The 25,233-nt window shown below is 34.1% G+C and overlaps 2 protein-coding genes and 1 long non-coding RNA gene across 9 annotated transcripts in view; 2 read left to right on the top strand and 1 right to left on the bottom strand.

Moving 5' to 3' along the window:
• Window positions 1–20,563, bottom strand: part of LOC105322943 (uncharacterized) — a 50,365-nt gene extending 29,802 nt beyond the window's left edge. Inside the window, exons 1-8 of one of the 3 annotated variants that reach the window (XM_066067885.1) lie at window positions 20,493–20,563; window positions 18,100–18,257; window positions 16,909–17,077; window positions 15,085–15,229; window positions 13,128–13,325; window positions 12,703–12,796; window positions 11,976–12,051; window positions 10,834–11,216 (exon numbers count right to left, since the gene is read on the bottom strand). In XM_066067885.1, coding sequence (XP_065923957.1) covers window positions 10,834–11,216; window positions 11,976–12,051; window positions 12,703–12,796; window positions 13,128–13,325; window positions 15,085–15,229; window positions 16,909–17,077; window positions 18,100–18,178 — 1,144 coding nt within the window. In that variant the 5' untranslated portion in view covers window positions 18,179–18,257; window positions 20,493–20,563. The remainder of the gene's footprint in view (window positions 1–10,833; window positions 11,217–11,975; window positions 12,052–12,702; window positions 12,797–13,127; window positions 13,326–15,084; window positions 15,230–16,908; window positions 17,078–18,099; window positions 18,258–20,492) is intronic. The other 2 variants (XM_066067884.1, XM_066067886.1) reach the window with 2 other exon arrangements.
• LOC117685753 (E3 ubiquitin-protein ligase TRIM71) lies at window positions 5,173–7,722 on the top strand. Of its 2 annotated transcripts, none has more exons than XM_066067887.1 (3): window positions 5,173–5,315; window positions 5,430–5,633; window positions 5,982–7,722. In XM_066067887.1, exon 3 carries the CDS (start codon window positions 6,023–6,025, stop codon window positions 7,682–7,684), a length of 1,662 nt encoding a protein of 553 aa, XP_065923959.1. In that variant the 5' UTR covers window positions 5,173–5,315; window positions 5,430–5,633; window positions 5,982–6,022; the 3' UTR covers window positions 7,685–7,722. The 2 variants fall into 2 exon arrangements, with proteins under 2 accessions (XP_065923959.1, XP_065923961.1); XM_066067889.1 differs by having other exon boundaries at window positions 5,173–5,319.
• LOC117691330 (uncharacterized) lies at window positions 20,559–23,639 on the top strand. Of its 4 annotated transcripts, none has more exons than XR_010708224.1 (4): window positions 20,559–20,635; window positions 21,561–21,767; window positions 22,451–22,591; window positions 23,229–23,639. It is a non-coding gene; the product is annotated as an uncharacterized lncRNA (long non-coding RNA). The 4 variants fall into 4 exon arrangements; XR_004603086.2 differs by having other exon boundaries at window positions 21,558–21,767; XR_010708223.1 differs by having other exon boundaries at window positions 20,562–20,931.
• Window positions 23,640–25,233: the final 1,594 nt, after the last annotated feature.

Genomic DNA, 25,233 nt, shown 5'->3' with positions numbered 1-25,233 from the left:
TATCACGTTTATTCCATATAAAGTTAAAAATACTATTTTTCATTTTTTTCATTAAATCGTTTTCTGGAATAGGTAAGATTGAACCAACATATATTAATTTTGATACGGCTAAGGAGTTAACAACACATGTTTTTCCAAAAATCGTTAAATTTCTTTTCTTCCATGATTCAAATAATTTCTCCATATCTTCATAGATTTTTAACCAATTAAAATTATAACATTGTTCTTTGTTATGGCCAATAAAGATACCTAAACAACGAACAGCATTGTTGGTAACACTAATATCACAAACTTCTGTGTACCTGTCTTTGAGATTCCCTAAAAGTATGCACTGCGTTTTTTTCTTATTAATTTTTGATCCAGCATGATTGCAAAAATTGTCAACAGTTTCGATTGCCTCTTCTAGTGACTTTATATTTCTCAAAGCTAGAGTTACATCATCTGCGTGTTGTAAATTTTTTATTTCTGTGGATGAGTTATTAAGTTGAATGCCTTTAATTTGATTATTGTTTTTTAGTTTCAAAGATAATATTTCTGCTACGAATAAATACAACAAAGCTGAAATAGGACAACCCTGTCTTATTCCTCTAGACATCGAGCAAGTTTTTGAAACCCAACCATTATTTTTAATTCTAAAGATTGGATTTGTGTACAAAATGTTTACCCAGGTAATAAAATTATCCCCAAAATTAAATTTTTTAAGAACGTGGAATAAGAAATTCCATTCCACCGAATCGAACGCTTTTTCAAAATCTATAAATAAAAGAATACCATCATTTGCATGTTCCATGCAATATTCATAAATATCTAAGACAACTCTAGCATTTATTCCAATAAATCGCCCTTTGATGTATGCTGATTGCTCTTTACTAATTAATTTATCAATAACTTTTTGTAATCGTCTTGCAAATATGAAGGCAATAATTTTATAATCTGTATTTGTCAAACTTAACGGTCTATAGTTTTTTAAATCGGTTTTATCTCCTTTCTTGAATAAAAGGGTAATAAGGGATAGGCGTTGTGAAAAGGACATTTCCTGATTATCAAATACGGATAGTAATACTTCATAAAATAAGGGGCCAATATGACTCCAAAAACATTTATAAAACTCGCATGGTATTCCATCTAAACCTGGAGACTTGTTATTTTTCATGTTAAAAACTGCTTCTTTACATTCGTCTATTGATGGTAATGTATCAAGGTTTTGTTTTTCATTTTCATCTAGTGTTGGGCAATGTATATCATTTAAATAATTTGATATGTTATTGTCTTCGATTGACGTACTTTTATAAAGTTTTTCATAAAAATTACACATTTCGTTCAAGATTTCAGAGTTGGAAGAAAACGTCCCATTATCATTATTTATTTCATATATTGTATTGTTTATCTGATTTTTCTTTTCCATACTGAGGAAAAAATTTGTATTTCTTTCACCTTGTCCTATCCACTGAGCTTTCGACCTAATTTGTGCACCTTTTGCTATTTGATTGTACATATCATCTAATTCTTTTTCAAGAGTTCTTTTTTCATTCATGTTAATTAGGGCACTTGGAAGATTTTCAATTTCTTCAATTTTATCTTCAGTTAGCTTAATCCTTAGTTTTATATTATTTTTTGATTGTTTAGCGTAATTTATTGAAAAGTCTCGGATTTTTACTTTAAAAAGTTCCCATCTTGAGATTGAATCTAATGATTTATCTAAATCCTTAAATATATCAATAATTCCTTTTTTGTATTCATCGTGTTCAAGGTGAGAAATGTTTAATTTCCAATACCCAGAACCCCGTTCTAATTTGTTAAGATCAACACAAGCTTTTAGATATCTATGGTCGCTCATTCTCGTGTTTTTGTTATGTGTACCTGGAATGCGTCTGATAATCATATTTTTCGTCAAATCTAAAATTTCGTTACTAACAAATATGTAATCTATTCTGCTCTTAGGGCAGTTATCTGCATCGCACCATGTAAAACCATTTTTATCAGGATATTTATGTTTCCAAATATCAACAAGATCTAATTTATGTAAGATTTCAGATAAGCGTTTCTGTGATTTATCATTTTTCTTTTCAAAACTACAATTAAAATCACCACACAAAAAAACTTTACTCCCCAGAATTGTATGCGTAGAAGTAAAAGACCTAAGTCTTTTAAAAAATTCTATTCTCGCTTTTTCCGTGTTCGGTGCATACACATTAATAAACGTAATTAAAGTATCGTCTATTTTTACATTTACTAAGAGTTTTCTTGCATCTTCAGATTTATGCACGTTGATGATATCTACATTAAGTTCTTTACGAAAAAGAATAGAGACTCCTCTACTATATGAAGAGTCAGAAAATGCATGTATACAGTTACCATTCCATCTGGAATCATAATTATCTTTATATTTTTCTATAAAATGAGTTTCCTGCAACAATACTACATCAAATCTATTATGTTCTAACCATATATAAAACTTATTTCTTTTTTCATATGAGTTCAACCCTCTGACATTTACAGATATAATATTTAAGTTATGCATAGGTAAGTTCAATTAATCATTTGTTTATGTAATAATGACATAATTATATGATAACATACCTATTATACAGTCTAGGTAGTTTTAATATGCTGAAGTCACTTAAGGAAGACCGCAACAGTTTATTTCTCTTCCTCAGAGCTCTCAGAATCAGGGTTGCATCCCGAGACGTCGCTGTCGGATGCAGTTCTGAGTTCCTTCAACATCTGCACAATGTTACGCTGTCGTGATTGTTCACGGTTGTTTTGTTTCTGCTTACGGTTTGCGCTGTCGCTTAGTTTTCGTTTTCTAACTTTTTTTGAGATTTTTTTCAAAAGAACCCCAAGGGTATTTGATCCAGGCCAGTGTTCTGGTTTCGTATTTTGAGTCCCTTTACGGTCCAAACCTGACCCCCATTCGTTGTTAAATGTCGCCTCAACAAAGGTTGTGGATTGTTTGGCGGTCCGCAGTTTTTCCTGGAAGACTGGTACTTGGACGCACTTATTTTCAAGGATTTCTTCCATAACCGCAGTTTTGGTCGACTCCCATTGTTCATTCGTTTTTATTTTTTTTCCATGTCGAAGGGCTGAGAGTGCGTCAGTTGCGTCTTTAATGATGTTTGCGGATTCAAGATCCCCACATCGCACAGCTTTTGTGTACTGAAAAGCGTGTTCAGCAGACTTGTGTTTAATACCACAGAAATCCAGCTCACATGGAAAAAAATTGGACAACACGTCCTCTTACCTTAGTGAAGTTCCTGACACACGCTCAGGTCATAAGCAATCTATGTGAAGTAGGGACGTCCAATGTTTCTCCATAAGAAAGGTATAGACCAGACACAAATTATGAACTTTTTCTTCCTTATGACCTTGAACTTAACCTTGGGTCAAAATCATGAAACACCCTCAGGTCATAAGCAATCTTTGGGTAAAATGAGAACTTTCAATGATTCTGCATAAGAAAGATTTATAATAGACTGGACACAGATTTTGCATTTTTCCTTCAAGTGACCTTTAACTTACCCTAATAACCTTGGGTCAAAATCATGACACAACAGGTCATAACCAATCTTTGGTCATAACCAATCTTTGCAATCGTGTGAAGTGAGAACTTCCAATGTTCTCCATAAGAAAGATATGGACTGGACTTGATTGCACAGACAGACAAACGGACAAGGTGATTCCTATTTACGATTAAATAACACCCCCTCCTCCAAACTTTGTTTTTCGGAGGGGGGGGGGATAAAAATCTTTGAAAATCTCTTTCTTTTTTGTTTACTGCAACTTTTAAATTTGAAAATTAACACCCCATCGAATACTACTTCATGTGAATTTTTAATACAATCAATGTATTCATGGTTTGTTTACATGCAGTGATTATTTTTAAAAAGTTTGAAAACCCAAACTGTACAATTCTATTGCAATGTAACACTATGTTTTGTTTGGTTTTTTTTTTTATTAAACTTCAAATGAAACATTTTAATTTAGATAACTGCTTGAAAATTTTTATAATCCACCCTTTCTCAATTGCAGTCTGGGATTAAGGTACCTCATTACATCAAGACTTATACTTTTTAGGACATCCTGTCACAAGAAGGCAATTTAAAATGTTTTATTAAATTGTTTGTATCAATCTATTTTGTTGAATATTATCATAGCACAGTGGTTAAAGTAATTCAGGCTTATGAACCTCTCATCACAAGTTCGAATCCACCTGGCAGGGAGGCTTTTTTACAATCATAATATTTTATCTAAAATTGCATATTTTTTACCTATTTGACACATATACTTCTTATGCATCATATGCTATCTATCATGATAAAGTAAATTTAAGAAAACATTTCAAGGTGTAGAGAGTCACCTCAATATAACAAGTTTCACAGAATTACTTGACTGTAATTTATTAATCTGAGTAATGTTGCCATAGAATTGTTTTAAAAAATGCATCAATTTATTTTTGTTTTGCATACACATGTACATACTACAAATATATTGCTACAGCAGTTTTCTATATTAATTTAATGAGTTATAAAACAAAAAAAAGTAAAAATAAAACTTGATTAGCCCATCATTCCTCTCTCTATTCTTTGGAAAAATACTTATTTCTTTGGTGCAAAATTATTAATTGCCATTGCCCCCAAAACAAGTGTAATATAGCTAATATCCATAACTCTTCCAAACATTTTGGTATGCTAGTTTAGCCTCCAAACTCATAATAATCATTTGGGTACACATGCATATGCCAGTATTTCTCTACATTTGTTAGCTGATGATGGGACTTGAACCCATTCTTCATTCTGACAATAGAATGTGTGCACCATTACACCACATCAGCTTTATCACAAGTAGCCTCAGCATAAATTGGTGTTTCTAGGGTACTGTAAGCTGACTATTAGACATCAGACAAGGTAATTCCAATTTAACCCCCCCCCCCCCCCCCATCCCTCACACACACACAACAACTTTTTCTTGTCAATGAATTCATTTCAATAAAAATATATAGCTAAGCTAAAAGATTTAATATTGTATATGTATCTACATACATTTTCATTAAAAAAAATGCTATTTCTTTTTAAACCTAAGCTCCTAACATGCAATGTGCATGTGACCTAGATTCTAGAGTACTCTGATATCTGATTTATCTGTCCTTATTTGTCATATTACAGGTGTGTACCTGACATTTAAATCTGAATCACGTGATCCTGTACAGGTAGGAGGACCAGGATCAATAAACACCTGGGACCCGCCATATTGGATTTTTGAAGTTTTTTATGGTGGAAGTTGTTCTAAAATGATAAGTTCTGGCAGCCTTTGTACAAGTAGGTAATATTTTTTACTGTAATACATCAATTATTAATGATACTGATAAATGGACAAAGACCATCTGACATGTTGATTCCTATGTGACTTATTTTTTACAACCTTAATTCTAGAGTTTGATACAGCTGAGAACTAATTGCCGGTATATTGTGCTGACAAAGGACAACAATATGTTATCTACATGTAGATTGTGGACAGAGAATGCTGCAACTTTAAAATCCCATGGGTAGCTAAGGGACCAGGAACTAAGATTAAACACTTAGATCCCGCCATGTTGGATTGTGACGTCTGTTAGTTTACCAGTGAAATTAAATTGAGTAAGTTCTTCAACTGACTTAAAATTGATTTGAAATTTGCAGTCTTTTTGTTGAATATAAACATTAAAAGACAAAAAAAACAACATTTAACAAAAACCCTTATGATCCACTATGACCTTGAAATAAAATAGCATGTTAATTATTAGTACAATGTACATGTATAATACAATTAAATATTCAAAATACATGACATGACAGCCTAAAATTGTTTCAATCCATTTTTATTAATATACTTGTAAATCTTTCTGTGTAATTTCAACATGCATGGGTACATGTCCCATATTATGTGTAATTACATGTTCCATATTATATGTATTTACATGTTTCATATCATTCTCTTCTGTTCAGATAAATGCCCTCCTAGATTGTAAAGAAAAAGTCTGCTTACAATGGACCCCTGGAACAGCGCCCAGGATGTTGTACGCTGCACCCTGTGTCAAACATCTATTGCCCCCATGTACTGTGAAGTTTGTCACATACACCTGTGTGGAAACTGTGTAGAGACACATTTCTCTGATTCCTCTAAAGTCCATAATGTGGTGCCACTTAAACAATACTTAACCACTCTGAACTATCCCAAGTGTAGGAAACACCCCACCAAACAATGTGAACTCCACTGTGAACAATGTGACATTCCTATCTGTGCACAGTGTATTTCTGGGGAACATTTGGGACATAAACCTGTTGACATTTTAAAAACTTTTGAAAGCAAAACGGAAAAGTTGCTTAAAGATTTGCAGGAATTAGAGAAATTCCTTTATCCTAAATACAAAGAGATTGCATCCAACATCCCAGTGCAGAAAGCTGATCTGTGTAAAAACTCCCGGAAATTGACAACAGTAATTGACAAACAAGGAGAAGTCTGGCACAGAGAAATAGATACCATTATCACAAACCTGAAATCTAACGTGGAGGAAATGGAATCCAAACACCTGCCCATCCTAAATAAACAGGAAGATGAAATCACAGGCACTATTTCTGAAATCACACAGACCATTGCTGAACTGAAGAAGCTACTGAACTCCAAAGATGTCAGCCTTGTCTCTGAGTACAAATCCAGGAATGCTGCATTCAGAAGATTGCCTCCTAAACTCAAAGTGTCCTTACCAAACTTTAGGCCTCAGAAAATCCACACAGATCAGCTGATCAAACAGTTTGGTTCTCTGTCAGCATTATCTTTTACAACAGAGGAACAAGACTACAGCATGCCGCCCCAGGGAGCCGAGTCCTCTCCCCCAGACCAGTCACTGATGGATGTACCCCGAGTCATCACAGCTATAGACACAGGGTATCAATATCTATATGGTGTGACGTGTCTGAATGATACAGAAGTATGGACGCATGGTAATGGCAACATGATGAAACTCTTCAACCTGCAGGGAGAACTAATGGAGTCCATCCAAACCAAGTCAGAGAACTGGCCAGATGACATAGCAGTGACAAGGAGTGGGGATCTAGTTTACACTGATGACGATGTTAGAACTGTGAACATAGTGAAGAATTCACAGATACAGACAGTGATCAGACTACGGGGGTGGAGACCTCGCGGTGTCTGTAGTACCTCCTCTGGTGACCTCCTGGTTGTCATGGACAGTGTTGATGATAAACCAACAAAAGTTGTGCGTTACTCTGGCTCCACAGAGAAACAAAGTATTCAGTATGATGACAAAGGACAACCTCTCTATTCATCTGGTGGATTTAAATACATCAGTGAGAACAGGAACCTAGATATCTGTGTGTCAGACCTTGGAGCCTGTGCAGTAGTGGTGGTCAATCAGGCCGGGAAACTCCGGTTTACCTACACTGGTCCTCCCTCTACCAAGGGATCATTTGATCCATACGGCATCACAACAGACAGCCAGGGCCGGATCCTGACAACAGACTATAACAACGACTGTATCCACATCCTGGATCAGGACGGACAGTTCCTCCGCTACATTGACAACTGTCATTTAGATCATCCATGGGATTTATGTGTGGACACCAGAGACAACTTCTTTGTGGCTGAGAGGAGCACAGGTAAAGTGAAGAGAATCCAATATTACATGTAAATCAATTAACTGCATAAATTAGATGTAAACAAACAAATCAAGTATATATTACATGCTTCAAGTTTGTGTAAATATTACACGTAAAGAAACTGTTTACATCTAAATATATACGGTATATATTAGATGGGATTACTGTGTGATTATATCGTACTTACAGTCAGCATTGCAGATAAATTACAGATATACATGTAACAAGAGGGCCATGTCAATGTTCTGCAATGATCATTAGCTTCATATCTCATATCAAACATGTATCACGTGTAAACAACCTGACCGTATCTGTTGGATGTAAACACATTGTTTGACTGTATTTATATTACATGTAGGTTTCCATGTATTTAATTATTGTATGTTGGCAAACTATGAGCGTTTATATGATATGTTATTTTATACATAATCAAATTGTCCTTTCATATTACATGTAGACTGTCACTATTCTTGTATAGTACATGTATATGTAAACAAGTAGACAGTGTTTATGTCATTGTTACCATGTGTATTAAACAACTCAGTATTCATACTGCATGTAAACAAACTCTGTTTATTATTAGATGTATATAAGATGACAGTTTATCTATAACATGTCAACAATCTGTGGGGTTTTTTAACAGGAAAAATGTAATGGTCTATATCGATATGTACAAGTGGTTATCATCAAACTTTTTGTTAATGTTTTAATGACGAAGGTTAATGGACGTGTAGCACTCAATTCTTTACCAGCAATGGAGCGAGGCCACAAAGGGACTGAGGTTCATTACTTATAAAGACGAGTGGTACAGATATATTAACCAAATATGAATTCAAACTGTCTTAGCTAATTATCATTACTTACCTTTAAATCTTAAGAATTGGAGTAGTCCTGTGTGATTTTCTAACAGCCCTGTTTTCTCTGATAAACTGTTCAAACATAAGAAAATCCACATTGAAAATATTTAGGTCCTTGTTGTTTTTTTTTCTGAGGTTTTTTTTTGCTGAACTAATCAGATGTTTCTGAAAAATGTAATTAAATAGTGAGTATATTTACATAATGAATTGATGTTTTGAATGTATTTTTATGAGCTTTCTTTAATAAAAATTTAAGCCAAAGACATTATATTTTCAAATCAACATATTGACTATTGATCCAAGAGTTAAAAATGTCATTAATGGTACTATCTAATAAGTGGATGACTCTCTCTCCCACTTAATGCACAGGCCTCTTAATTTCTATCAAACGAGGGCACCGCTAAGCGGAGCATCCCCTCGCGACATGAGTTATTGTGTGTAGAGATGCATTATTTAGGAATATATAATTATGTTAATGAGAAGACCACATTCTACTTACCCTCCATTACTGCAAAAACTACATGTTCTTTACCTGTACTAGATCTAAATCCAAAAGATTTGAACTGCTTACTTTAACTTTGGTTTCAAAGAAGGTGGCAGGAAATGTGAGGCAGATAGTGCTCATATATGTGATTTAATTTTTCAGTGGATTTTTAAATTTGCTGAAATTGGTTTGCATGCAGGGGACACATGGTCCCGACTCTTGAGAATTTTTAAACATTTCAGAATAAAACAAGTACAACTTACAAATAGCACTATATAGAATAGCCAGGGATGATCTCAAAAATTTCTGAAATTTTTTTTTCGTTTTTCACATTTTCACGGTTCCAGCACCACGCTCCAGTCCTGGGAAACTGCCATAAAATACCATAGGATTGGTAGCTTAATGTGCAATCTATGATAAATAATTTTGGTTTTGAACGAATTTTGTCATAATGTATGCCCCGCCCCTCCTTTACAATAGTGTAATTTTATCTAAGTTTTTGCATAAAAATTTGACCAATTAATATGACATTGCATTTGTTTTAATCTTTTACAATGAGGCATATTTGTGCAAAGGTTGAGGAAATTCTATTGGAAGGTTTTTTTTTAAATTACTAGAAAATTGAAATGGAGTGCACACACACATACATACATACATACGAACACATACACGCACGGTAGCGATGCTATATCCCCTTCGCAACAAGTTGCGCGAGGGGATAAAAAGCCATTAAATGTCTGGTTTAGGTGATATATATATATATATATATATATATATATATATATATATATATATATATATATATATATACCCTTTAAATAAAAATATACACCAGGTACGCAGCACTAGTGTTAAGGCTTGCTATGAAAATATCAGCGGATATAAACGTTCATAAAACGATGCATCTTTTATTTCAAAATATTTATGTAAAGTTATTTTAGTGTATGCCCTTGTAAAAAGCGGAATTAGATAGGCTTCCCGGTGTCAATCATATAGAACTTATACATTAAACACTCTAGAAAAGAAATAATACTGTAACACGCTCTCAAAAATAATCACATGCCGAATCAAAACAAGCATAATAGATAGGATTTAATGGTATTATAATTGTTTTAAGATTATGCTCTGTTAATTTATAAAATGCATTTTTCCATGTTAAAAAATTGATTGATCCGCCTCTCTCCACACAAAATGTGCGTCAAAATTTACAGTATGATGTCATTGACAAGTGCACCGCGATCAGTCAGTTGTTTATATTTATCGTTGTTGGACTTATTTGACTACAAAGTTGCACGCATAGGTAATTTTTAATGTAGTTTAACGTGTTCGTTCCCATAACAATCGGTAATTACTTTATTTATTAGCATTTTTGACGACAATATAATAGTTGTCTGTATGCTTTATGATAATTAAGAGGTAAGACAAAACCAAACTTGTTTAAACACAATGACATACTTTCAAAGTTTACCCAATCACATTTAATACTGCAAAAACAAGTTAATTTCTCCTCTGTATACTTTACATTCTTATCAAAGATCAAAAACAGTGTATTGCATGCAGTATTCCATTAATAATTATTTTGGTTTAGGGACATCTAATCTGTCAGGAATTTGATCAATTTTCATACTACATTTGAATTAAGTGGGGTAAAAAATTTTGAGAGGACCTAGGCCCGCTGTCACTAAAATTTTCAAATCAGTTCTCAACTCAAATCCTTATATAAAAGGAGCAATACTTTGAGGTCAAAACTCAGACTTGAGGCTGAGTAGTGACTTGAGGAAAGTTGGTGACGGTAGGGCCAGGCAATAAATAAATATAGTATCCGTCCCCTCCCACTCACCATAACCAGCCTCTACGGCCAGACTTTTACATTCTTTCACATCCTCCATTATCTTCTCATTCTCCTGCTCCAACTGCTGCCGCGCTTGTTCTGCTATTCTCTCCGACAAACGGTCAGTGCAGATGTCCTTGGTGTGATGTATTCGATCGAAGTCAAACCCCGAGATGACGACTTTACTTCCTGAGTTGTGCGCCTTGGTGCTTTGGGACGGATTGAGGGACCCATCGGGGGAACTGCCACTTTCTGAGATGACCTCTTCACTTGACGGCTCATAAATATCAGAAGGGGAATTTCCGTCAGTGGCCCCCGATGGTCGGCTGTACTGGAAATCTGTGAAATTGTCAGTGGAAAATCCACCCTCTTCTTCACTCTCCTCTCCATTACTACAATAGTATCCGGCGTATTAGGACTCTATTTATTATACTCTTATCATTCAAAAAAGGCAATTTCTATGATAAAATGCTACAAATACACAAAATTTAATATAAATTGTGTCAGATTAATTAGGAGAGATATTTTCTAGAACAGACTTATATAATTAAAGAAAGTAATCATGAACTCATTGGTTATGACTAACACTTTCAACATCTTTCCCATAATATTATTGTCGATTTTTTAAAGAAAAAACCCAGAGAAAACAAGATATCTGTGAGCCAATGCTCACTAGTGTACCCCAGCTGTGAGTTGAATATACAACATGAGCAAAGAGTATTAAAATTTCAAGCATCTGCGATAAATAGTTGAGAAGTAGTTTGAGAAATCTTTGACGAAAATTTGTTTGAAAATTTAGACTAAAAATAAACAAAGTTGTCATTAAACAGGAAGTTGACATCCCATTGCCAGGTACAAAATTAGACCCCAAAAAGTTTTTAAACAACAATTGATGTTTGTGAAGCACTTATGCCCTCCCTTGGAGACCTCTGCAAAGAAAATGAATAGAAACTGCAAAATCTTAGAATTCTTTTGAGCCCATGGGGCATGACTGTAAAAAATTGCTTGATCAAAGAAAATGAATGGAAACTGTTAGAGGACCGACCAACCACCGACCAATCGACCGACAGAGGGACAGCACAAAACAAAATGCCCTCCCTTCTTTGAAGAGGGGTATAAAAAGAGAGATAAAAAAATATTAATACATGTACCTCATTCTAGCCAAATAGTCTGAAGCAGATATATGAGCATCACTGCCATCTTCATATCCGAATATCTCCTGATTGTCTGAAAAAATCACAATTTTGGTTACAATAGCTGATCCATCCTGGTAACGATATACCAGTGTTTTAGTTGGGGATATATGGACCGTGGATATCGGCCTGGGTAGCTCAGTGGTAGAGCTCTTGACTTGCGTACAGGAATCACAGGTTCGATTCCCTCTGAAGCCATATACATGTGTATTTTTATTAACATTCCCCCTTTCCTACCACACCAGTACTTTGTTTTCTCAGTGTTTAACAATTTCAAAATGTAAACATTGCTTAAACAAGATTTAAAATCCATTGTCAAAAGCATATTTTTACTAATCTGATTTGATATCTGCTCATCAGCAGACATGTACGTGTGACAATTATAAATAAAATTTATCATAGCTTGAAGTTGTTCAGATATGGATTACTGTTATACATGACACAAAATTATTACATCATTAAATGTGAGCATAACCATGTAAACTATTAACAGGAATACAGGGTGAATGCCATTTGGAATGCAAGAAACTATGTGTAAATTAAGTGTAACTCTTTTCCTTTAATCTGATCATCAAAATCATCAAATATTCACAAACATCAACACAGTAGGTAGACTGTACACATACTGCAAGAAACTTGAATGTATTGGATGAATTTTTTGGGGATATATCTTTTGTATTCTTACTTTCACTGGACTCAGTATAAGCTGCCTGCCGTATTTTTTCCCTACAAAACTCTGGAGCATTTTCCAAAAACTCTGTCATTTCATTCTCCGACACCTAATCAAACAAAATGAAAATAAATTTCACCATCTTCTACATTAGATACTGTATATACTTTTTTCTAGGTATCTGATAACATTGGCCAAATTTATTACAAACAACCTAATGGAAATGTTGGCTCTTATATTTAGGTATCTTATATAATCTACCTAAGAAGCCATCTTCTGAGAAGCACTAAAATTGGTACAATGTACCTGTACCATAAAAGGATCTCAGTAAAATGTGGAACAAGTTGAAGAATCACCAAAAAAATATATCTATATATCTTCTCCCCCCCCCCCCTCCCCCCCCCCCCTCCCCATTTTCCCCTCCCCCTTCACCCACTTACGATGCCCAATTCTTGATCCATCAACACATGAGCTAGAGATCGCCCTGCCCAGATAGAGTTCTCTGTCCCTTGTTGGAAATACAGCGCCACCATTGATTTGAACATGTGCGAGGGCGGAAGGAAGAAGGTGTGGAAGACGATCCCATGGGTAAGTTCCGAGAACATCTTAACTGCTTTTGTTGTCCATGATCTGGCAATCTACAAAAAAACAGGACCAGATGGATGAAAGCTGTCAATGAATCTCAAACTCTGGTACAGTGTGTCTAGGCTATTAAAAGGAAAATTAAAGCAAGGAAGAATTTGAATCTGACTTTGATAACATCAATAATCAAATGTAAATTGTACTATTTATTTCTACATGAATGAATCTATATTATTGATTCTGTCCTGAATAATTATCGACTGAAGTGCATCCTATATAACCACTGTCCACAACCACCACAGATGATTGCATTGATCTGTTGATAAAAAAGAAATTACCAGCAAAGCTGTACAATTCACCCCATGCGAAAGTTTAATAGACTGCATGATGCTCAACAAATAACCAATAGATCTGAGGAAAATTCAAATTAATTTTATTCTGTGAATATTCCTCTACTCAGAAACTATCATCCAGCATGGTTATCTGTCTGTGCCTCACACCCGGATGAAACAAAACAATACTCACCAAGAACCATAACTCTTATGTCATATTCATTCATATACACACACGAACAGTTACTTCCCTTAGATCATGTAAATATACTAAAAGATCTACCTAAAACTCGAAGATATGATTTGTTTAGCTATAGGCAATTATTTAGTAAAGTAAAAATCCATATACTTTACTTTATAAATTTGTCTATTTTTCTATATTCTTATATGGAGATCTTCTAAAGGAAATCAAAACAGTCTAAAAATGGCCGAAAATATAGAGTCCTCTAAAAATTGATCTAGAGAGACGATAGACTTATTTTCTTTTGTATTGAGCTGTTGATGTTAGAGAACTTTTTTGTGAGATCCTGGAAAATGGTACAGGGCAAAATAATATGGGATTTCTGAGAAGTATTCTATAAGTCAGAATTTATATATGGTGTACAGTGTATAAATATGATGAAAGATTGAAGTAACTCACTTTAGATATTTTCTATATATTTCAGCAGCTGCATGTCTGTATGTTTGAATAAATGTAGCATTGATGATGTGACCTTAATCTAGGTCAAAGACATCAGATTGTGTGCAACTTTTGTACCAAATGTAAACTTGTGGATTGGACGAGAAAATGGGGTGGAGAGGCAGGCAGATGACATTGCGATTCCAATAACGATGCAATACACCCCCCCCCCCAACCAACCAACTTAGCTTACATTGTTATAAACATCACGATAATTCAGGGGATAAAATGCAATAAAGGTGTGGATTACATGGTTAATTGATATTTGTAAGGTTTTGGTAAATGAAGTACGTGCTAATCTGCTTAATATTATGAGCTACATTGATTATATTTTCTAGTGTTAATTTCTTCCATATATGGTAAGTTTCAGTTTGAAAGTTTTTAATGGCTTAGAGGTCTGAAAACAACCTATCGTTAAATTGTTATAAATTTATCTTGGCTTTTCATCAGCCTCAATACATGCAATATGCATATCATTACATGGAACTTTCAGTATCATATGACACTCAAAGTAAAAAAAAAAGAAAGTTAAAGACCAGTTGATATTCCTTTACAAATTATTGTTCTTTTATTTTATTCCAAACAAAGCTCTACTATTATCTAAATTCTCTTTTTGTGGGTAAAATTTTATTTAAAAGCTACAAACATGAAACAAGGCAGTTGAAATGAAAAATGCTATCGAAATCACATAGTAATTTAGTCTCCAAATATAGACACAAATGTGTTTTTTTTTTTGAATTTTACAAAGTCATTTTCTGAGCAGTTGGGCTTATCTATCAGATTTTGGAGCACTCATGGACTTACCGGTCTGATTCCGGAGAGTTGACACTTCAGGGCCATGGCTGGATACTGTAGAAATTCCTCTGGGAAATCTATGCACAGCCGCGACTTGTCGACGTGTTCCGAACTCCCGTAATCTATGTACACAACATCCACAACAGACTCCTCACTGTAACCATAAAGATGAGACCAACGTCAAGTCAAGACGCAAGTAAGTGTAAAACTTGTTAGCAGCTTCAAAGAATTAATTAACGGTAAGTACCCAAGTGTCTTTATGAAACTAAACAGGTGTGAAAGGAATCCAAATTCTAACTTTCACAAGCCTGACTCTGTGGTTGGTTATGTACATGTAAATTCTCAGCTAAAGAAAAGCTTGACTTTATTGGTTCTTTAAATTATTGTAAGTTGCTTTGGATTTGAAAAGCAATTATATGATATGTAAACCATCATATAATTACTAACTTATTGTCGTTATGTTGCAATGAACACAACTTTAAGGATAACTGTATATTACTGGTGTTCATAAAATAACATGAATCATTCTATTTCATTCTCTGTCGTTATTCAACAGAATTCTGGTTAACCTATCAATAAATATCAAAACAATTTTAATATTATCACTTGTATTATGGTACTAATATGTTTTGAATAGACATGGTACAGGTCAATGGTCCAAATTGCGGTACAACAAGTTACCTAGGAGGCCAAATGATATATATACCAGACTACACAATCACGTACATGTAATCATATCTTATCTAGGTTTTTTGGTTCATTTTAGTACATGCACTTGCATCTTTGACTAAATTAGACATGAGTGTTCAAGATTTAGTTTCACACCCTTCCACTATTCAAAAGAATTCTGGTTAACCTATCAATAAATATCAAAACAATTTTATCATTATCACTTGTATTATAGTACTGTAAATTCCTATATTATTTAATATAGATATAAAATTGCGAACATGGAACTTTTATCCTTATTTCTTATAGTTCTCAACTCTAAGAAAATTAATGGTGAAATTTTAAATCCGCGAAGGGTGCTTCTCGTGATTTTACGCGGATATTAATTTCTCGTGTTTAATTAGGAATCTACAGTATATATTACTACATCAAAGAAAATTAATTTTAGGATCATTGATCCAAATTTTGGTACAACCTAGGAGGCCAAATTATATATATATATACCACCAGGACCACACAACACAATCATGTACATGTATTCATAGTTTATCTACATTTGTTGGTTCATTTTAGTATACATGTACTTGTATCTTTGAACAAATTAGACATGAGTGGTTTAGATTTAGTTTCACACCAATCCACTTCTGCAGGATGGTCCTCATGGTGTGAGACCTGACTATGGTAGATTGACTGATGTGATAATTAACTCTTGGTCAGACACTGAAATGGAATGATTTATAGTCAAGTCTTTCAATGTCAGTCTGTTTGAGCACCATCTCTCTTGAAATCTTAAATCTAACTGACTTAACTAGGAGGTTTTGCAAGACAAATTGGTCGCATTATTTACCTCCTGTTACAGTCGGGTGCACAGATATTTATTAGCCAATCAAATGTTATAAGTTACATTAGAAATAATATACTGTGGAATCATTTAAATTCGTGGGGGCCAATTTTCGTGGATTGTGGTTTTTTTGGCTGAATCATGGGGATGTAATTTCATGGAAGCATTGGTTTTCAGTTTCAGTAAGAAAACTAACTCTTTCAAAATATGTTTTCGTGGAAGATGTAAATTGGTGGGGGAGGGCTAACCACAAATACCACGAAAATTGATCCACCACAAATAATGATGATTCCAGTACAGTATTTAACCTAAATGTTGGTTACCTTTTGACATTGGCCACTTGTCCCCTTCTCCACCCCTTTTCAGTTTCCATACAATCTACTAAAACAATATCTCCAATCTTCAAGGTATACAGGTCCATCGGTCGGGTACAGCTCTGGCTAAAATCTTCCAACCTCATCTCAAACTGTATAAACTCCGCCAGGGACTCATCTGTAACCAAACATTGTCATCAAGAGAGGCACAAAAAATCCATAAACTACATGAATACACCGTGAGTTATGTAATTAATTACAGTAATGTATTAATTTTAGGAATAAGAAGTCAGATAAGACCATACAAATACACTGACAGGTAATTAAAATTGATACATGTAATATGAATGATATTTTGAAGATAAATAATGTTAAAATCTAATTTTATGCTACATTCTAATAAAAACAAAAATAGAATTTTTTTCACCAATCCATTTTCCTTCATGTTGTAAATGACATAAATATTAACCTATCTTTCATCAAAAACATGTTTTCTTTAACAAATTGAAATGTTTTTGAGACTAAAAAAACGCCATGTTAAGTTTAATATGCTGAAAAACATCTAAATGCTAAAACAACTTGTTAGAGGTGTCAATTCAAATTTTCTCAAATATTGATTTTAGACTCAGATGATGTTGCAAAAAATATTGATGGAAGTCTGAGTTACATCTGTTCTTTTTTTCATTTTTTTTAACAATTTGATTTTTTTTTCTTATTACTGGTATGTCATTCTTCATATATATTACATGTTTGCACAAACTGCTGTAGGTATCACCCATGTGATGATATTTTTTCATATTGCATTGCGATTATGTCTCAATGGACTTTAATATGATCAAGAAGGCTATCAAAAAGGAATTTTTCAATACAAAAGAGCTTAAAATATGTGATAAAAAAAATCTCTCACGATTTTAGACACTATATGATTATCATCCAACTTGTTTTGTTTTCTATCCCCTCGCCAAGGCTCGAGTATGAAAATTAAACAACTTGTTGGATAAAAATCATATACCATCATAAATCATGACTTTTTCATGAGATATTTTTGTAATGCCATAATAATATATATGGTCAACAAACTGAAACACTACATTGTATAAATGTACCATCACCATACGACTGTACATTGTACACAGATCTGTACCATGAAACAATGGTATACCTCCAAAGTACCATTCCCTCCCACACCTGTTGTCATACCTGTGCCGACCTGCATGCTGAAGTTATCTGGGTCGATCACGTGAGTGATCTGGCCCAGGTAGTTCTCTGCGACCTCCATTTTCCTTAGTGGACAGAATCCTTCAGGCTGGATGTTTTCACTGGATCCTACAACATCCTACACAGTCCTACCTTGGATCCTGAAAGAAAGCATCAAACCATCATTTTAAAACTTTACCAGACCTTATCTTTCTTAAACCAATAAATTATTATTTTTTAATTATCAAAGATAAATTTGCATTTCTAAAATAATCTGATCATATTTATTATTTAATTTAAGAGCTTGTTTCAACAACAAAAACACACATAAAAAGAAAATTGATTCACTACAATGTACTTAAATTTAACTATGACTATGTTTTCTACAAAATTTCATACTTTTCAAAACCTTAAGAGTTCCTTTATAAATACATGTATATCTGTACACATTGGTCTTTTCTGAGTCATCAAAAATTTTAACATGTATGACACAGAAATTATTGTCAACAATAGGAATATTTCTGATTGTTTAGTCCAAAATCTATTTGTATGGGAACTGCAATGCTATTATGAACTTGTTGATTAAATAAGAGTAACAAATGAATTCACTAACCAAGGAAACTTGCTGAAATAATTTTTTTTTTGAAAAAGTAACTGAAAGAGAGAAATAATGACGGACCAGACCAGGATTCAAACCAGGGCCCCCTGAGTCTCTAGTCAGGTGCTCTACCAATCGTACAATGGTATTTGAACCAGTATGACCATCACATTCCATCCCCTTAAATGATCTTCACCATCGAAGATCACTCCAAGCTCTTTCCCAGTAAAAGTTAACCTGTCAGTTCTAGGGGTTGGTCATGTCAGAGACATTTTATTTATGTCTCTGGTCACGTACTGCACCAAATAATGAAATATAACAGAATGTGAGAATAAAATGACAGATTTGAACGCAGGCCCCCTGGTGCTCTACCCACTGAGCTATCTGGCTCCAATAGTCTAACTGGTCTACCCGTCCCGATAAAATATAATGCAAAACATGTACTTGGTCAGCTATAGCTATCCCCGAATACCCAAACTCCGTCACCATAAGCAGAAAACCTCCCGCGTTTCTCTGTAAATTATTTTTTGTGGTTTTTATCATTTGCAATCACTAAATATAATCTGAAACAATATAATTTATAAAATTATTAACAAAAATATTTTTATTTTTATTCAAATAAGCCCTCTGAATACGACGTTTATCACGTGTGCTTATTATATCTTTTGAACCTAACTCCGTCACCCACATACTCTATGATATGGCAGGGAATGAAGACACATTAACAATTTAGTTAAAACTCCATTTGTATCTAGGCCAAGTTATAATAAGTAAAAATGGTGCATACAATTTAAATTGTATTTAATTTCATCGAAATGAAATGATCGGCAGAATAAAAAATGGGTCCATTTAACAACAAGCACAATGACCTTTCAGAATGTATGGATGCCGTTTGATTTATGTCCTTACATATTTCAAATATTTTATATCATTAATTAATATATTACTTATTATATTATTTATTTATTACATTTTTAGAAATGTGGCATATTCTAAATAGCGATATACCGGAGATAGCTATACCCTGTATAAGGCAAAAGTATCGGCATGAGCGATTTGACGTTATCATCAGGAGTAGTGCATAAAGGCTATTGCGGACTGAAAAAAATGTATTAATTACCTTAATCAAAAAAGTATTACATGTGAAATGTTTCATCTTGACCTCTCTAAAAATGGCTGACCACCGTAAATGGTCGAATGGGCCCGCATGTCAGAAATATCGATATTTTAGTGCACCCGTGAAAAAGTTTTAGCTGATTTCACACAATCAATGGTGCATAAAATGAACAAGGTTTAATTCTGTTATTTTTTGACACATTCTTAAATTTAACCGTTGCAAATTGTTGACATTTGATTAAAGATTTTTGACATGTAAAAAATGACGTCATAATCGTACTTGATTTCAAACGGCGAGGAGTTTCCTGAATGTGACGGAGTTAGGGTAGTGACGGAGTTAGGGTAGTGACGGAGTTAGGGGGCTATGCGATATATATCATAAATCATCGCTTAGTTTTGGGGTGTTTTTTTTTTTTACGAGGAATCACAAATTCAAAGAAAACATCGAGAAGAAAAGAGCCTATAGTTACAAGGTGGTGGCTTAAACGAAAAAAAACAAAATGTGGAAATTAAAAAAAAAAATGTAAACTTTACACACAAACGTTACAGATTAAACCATCTGTCAACCCTCCCGAAATCAGGGTCTGCTTTCTTTCACAGACCTGGGTCTCCAAATGAAAAAACGAAACTATAAAACTATTTATGCTGATATGAACAAGAAAGTTTGATGAACTTTTCGTACAAAAAGAACCTTGAAGTAATTTACTTCGTCTTGTATGACGTTTCCCTCGTTCCCCAACTAGGGCACTATGGAATGAGAGTACCAATGCACCGGATGTTGACATCAGAGAAGTGTTAATACAAGATTGAGCCGCGCAGAAAAAGGTATGGCTAAGGTGATTGGCTGAATTAATTGCTGAAATAATGATTATTTCAAAGTAAATTTATCACTGTTTAAAATGAATGATGGATTGAAGAAGTACTGCAAAAAGTGAAGAAATAAGAGGGGTTGAAATAGGGGATGGGTGTCAATTTTGGGACTTGGATTTATTTGCTGCGGATCGCTGTAAGTTGTAAACAAGCTCAATTTTGACCTATAAACGCCATGGGACCCTATGTATTTCTATTGATTTTGTGTTAGTGCTTGGAATGAACTTTCAAATGTGACCAAGGATATGTCTGTAAGTATAATAGCAAACTAGCCAGGTGGGTTTAGGTTAACATTGAGCCCTATGGGAAATGAATTGGTACTCTTTTCCCTATAGAGACCCTATTTTTTAAATGTTTTGTAGCTTAAAAATTGAAAAAGGTTAATTATTTCATATTGAAAAGAGCAAATATAACATTTTAAAACAGTAGAAGTAAAATTGTAAATGTAAATTTGAGGGTGGGAGTGGCTGTCATCTTCAAAATAAGGGGAGGGGGAGGGGGGGGGGGGTACTGAATGAGTGTAAAGGGTAATGGAAGGGTGACCAGGCAAGAATAAAAGCAAAAAAATGTGGGGTTTTATGGTAAATTGGATAAAATAATTGTTGATCACCTGTGTTGCACTCCATTATTGCAGTTCTTTGCTAAGCCTTGTATATTTATTTTAATTGTACAAGATTTTTGAGATAAATCTTGACTGACCATCTGTTCAATATAGAATCTGGACCAAACTTAGGTTTAACTCAGACTTTTTTCTGATATTCTATTATTTTTGTGCGCTCCATATTACCATTGACTTCTCAGAAGTGTCTATAGTCTTTTTAAATAGATTAAATGATGCTAGCCAATGCCAATTTAGTTCATCTGAGTTATTTTTCAGCAGACCATTTATTGTACATGGATTGCGCAGCTTGATCGAAAGAGTGATTCGGATCAAAAACTGCCTCCCATACTTTTCAGCCATCCTTGCAGAGGAGTTCCGCAGTCTTCGTTCAAGCCTGAAGTGGTCTCGTGCACTGAGGTTGATGTAAAAGAAGGTTTGCGTCATACACCCTGAGACTACATCCACTGTCAACAGTGTCAGCATCTGGTAGGTTGCCATGTTTCATTTTTTTTATCGCCAGTTAAATGATTTGGAGTTTTTTGGGCTAGAAGGAATACAGTTTAGAGTTTGGGAATATGTCTCCCCCCCCCCCCCCCCCCTAAGAGGCTTGGGAAAGGGAATGTTTAATTTACATGATCATTACACATGAAACAGAATGGGGACCACTTTCTAGTCTTGGGGTGACACCTGGGACTCATGTCAACTGAATATGGAATATACTTTATTTGCATGATAATATTTTATGAGTTTGGTGGGGACTTTTTGTGAAGTTTTAATGGTTCAAATGCTTGAAAATGTCAACAGTGTAGAGAACAAGACAGCAGTTTTTAGAGTTACTTCCCTTTGGCTTACTGGTCAATGTTGCAGAATTTCAACATGATGCAATTTCTTTTTTTTAGACTAGCTGCATCTTATTTTTAAATTTATTACTTGAATGTTATTCTGACTGCATAAATCACATGTGGTAATACATGTAATTACATGTAATTTCATGTAATTGTGCTTTTTATGTACCCCACCCCTGAATAATCATTTAATTTTGTATTTATGTATGTAATAATGATATATATGTATATTTGTAAGGCATGTATGATAAAAATTGATGTATAAACATTGGTTTGTACAATGAATAACTGGTAACACTGATTTTCTCTCATTCGTGCACTTAGGAGGATTTTCATTTTTTTGCCTCCTCGGTCTTCGGAGATGGTGGCACCAGGGTGGCGGAGTCATTTTGTCCCTTTATACCGCTGACAGAGAGTCCGTACCCATCTGATCCATCATGACAGATATTTTTCTTCATGATGCAGGTAAAATTATTAGTATACTAGTCTCTGTCTCTTTACTGTGAGGCATATCTGTGGTATCAAACCAGAACAATTACCCTTCTAGATTTTTTAACATTGTCAAAAAATTCTCTTTTTCTTGGTGTAAATTCCAAAAATTTTACAATTTATCAGTTCTGTTTATTACTACAATGACTGAGCTGTAATATAATGTCAAAAATATGTACCTCTCCTTTTTCAAAATTACTGTAATACAAAATGACAGGGGGCACCTGCTAGTTCTCTAAGCTGCATTAGACTGGGGGGTGGTGATATTGTTCGCACCTGCTAAATCAACAGGAAAGGCCAGATTAGGATTATTTGGCTAATCAGAGTCAATAATGATTAAATTTTTATGATGTGAATATTTTTTACATATAAGTCAATATTTAGCCTGTTTAATTTGCATAATTCACCAGGTTTTCATCTATTTTAACAGGTTTTCTCAAATTCTGGGTAGAATCCACCCTTATTTAAAAAAATTATCAAATTTGTTCATGATACCCTTTAATACATTTAAACAAACACATTTAATCTGTTTTTCCATGTATTTTATTTGTTAAAGTCATTAAAAAGCAGTCAATTCATCTTGAGTCTCACTGTGAGCCCACTCTCATTACAGCATCTGCCGAGGGAGAGAGCCTGATACTCAGACGAGCACAGCATAAATATAAATCAAGATCCAGGACTCAAGTTTCACACACAATTAGAGGTATGTATAACGTTCATAAAAAACACAAATTTGCCTAATTCTGAGGTGAGTAAAATTATGAGTATAGGAATGAGAGTACCAATGCACCGGATGTTGACATCAGAGAAGTGTTAATACAAGATTGAGCCGCGCAGAAAAAGGTATGGCTAAGGTGATTGGCTGAATTAATTGCTGAAATAATGATTATTTCAAAGTAAATTTATCACTGTTTAAAATGAATGATGGATTGAAGAAGTACTGCAAAAAGTGAAGAAATAAGAGGGGTTGAAATAGGGGATGGGTGTCAATTTTGGGACTTGGATTTATTTGCTGCGGATCGCTGTAAGTTGTAAACAATTAAGCTCAATTTTGACCTATAAACGCCATGGGACCCTATGTATTTCTATTGATTTTGTGTTAGTGCTTGGAATGAACTTTCAAATGTGACCAAGGATATGTCTGTAAGTATAATAGCAAACTAGCCAGGTGGGTTTAGGTTAACATTGAGCCCTATGGGAAATGAATTGGTACTCTTTTCCCCTATCCATATCGAATTTAACCGGAAACAAACGATTCAATGTATACATTTAAACCAAAAGTAAATGTTTCCGGATTGCTGCCCCCCTTCCAATAATGTGTTCGTAGTGACGACATGAATTTATTGTGATATACTTCTGTTCAGTACAGTTTCAAAGCCTTAAAAAAACAAATCTTAGTATACATATACAATGTATGAAAAGGAGTCCACACAATGAATTATTCGCAAAAATAGCGTCCATTACACGTTATCCTCCACACGCAGTGACATTAACATTATATTCTCTGAGAAATGGACAGCAAATATTATGGATGTAGGCTATGCCTGTATTTCCACTTCTCAAAAGAGAATAGCAGTGAAATTAAAAGCATTAAAATAATTAATCAATGTATTAGAAGATTCAATGCATCTTCCCAAGTCAAGCGTTTCTGATCCGCATCGCTTGGAACCACATTTGTGAGAATGATGCGGATCAGAAACCCTTGACTCCGCATCCCTTGGAACTACATTTGTGAGAATGATGCGGATCAGAAACCCTTGACTTAGGAAGATGGATTCAATGAAAAATTGTTATCTCTTTATCAGAATAAGATAAATTAAAATCTTCTAATATATTAATTATATTTGTTCTCTTTAATCCGTTATTCCTTCATATATGCATGCTCTACATGCTACTTTAATGTCATGAGTTACTCAATTTAATTGAATCTAATCAGTTTAATTATTGATTTTGTTCCGGAGTTTAACTCATTGCAATACAAATATCTTATTTTACGGTACACATTCTAATTACTTAGCAATCCGTAAGTGCATGGACAATAAAGAAGAAAAAAACATAAATACATGTAAAATCACATTGTACAATGTATACACGAAATATATTATGGGAGCCAAGCATGATGAAGTATAGTTGTATTAATTTAATTACATTAAACGATAATTTTCGTCTTAATGTATTTTAGTTGAGCTTGTACCAGAATTTTTACCTAAATTACAGAATTCTTAAAATTGGTTTCGTACATACAATGAACTTAATTAATTAGACTAATTGACAATGAGATTTTTCACAATCAAACGCTCAGCAATACATTCGACTTACATTGTTTTGTTTTTTTTACCCTTTTTTTGTTAATCATTTATTTTTGTTATCTTTAGACAGTTATTGTGCACTGCTGATAAATATCACAGTCTCACAGTATAAATTCCATGTAAAAGATAAAACTCGGAAGGCCATAAAGTGTGTTGGCTTTCTAATATAGGGAGTCATATACAGGGAAGATGCCAGCAGTCTACCCATCCCTTAATTCTACCCCCCCCCTTCTTTTTTTAGATCCGTGCATTCAATCATACATTGCAAAACCATATTATAGAGTAAAAGATATTACATTGTACTTACGT

The sequence above is a fragment of the Magallana gigas genome, chromosome 8, assembly GCF_963853765.1.
Source record: "Magallana gigas chromosome 8, xbMagGiga1.1, whole genome shotgun sequence".
Lineage (NCBI taxonomy): Eukaryota > Metazoa > Mollusca > Bivalvia > Ostreida > Ostreidae > Magallana > Magallana gigas.
The sequence above is the reverse complement of the archived record's forward strand: the minus strand, read 5'-3'. Positions and strand labels throughout refer to the sequence as shown.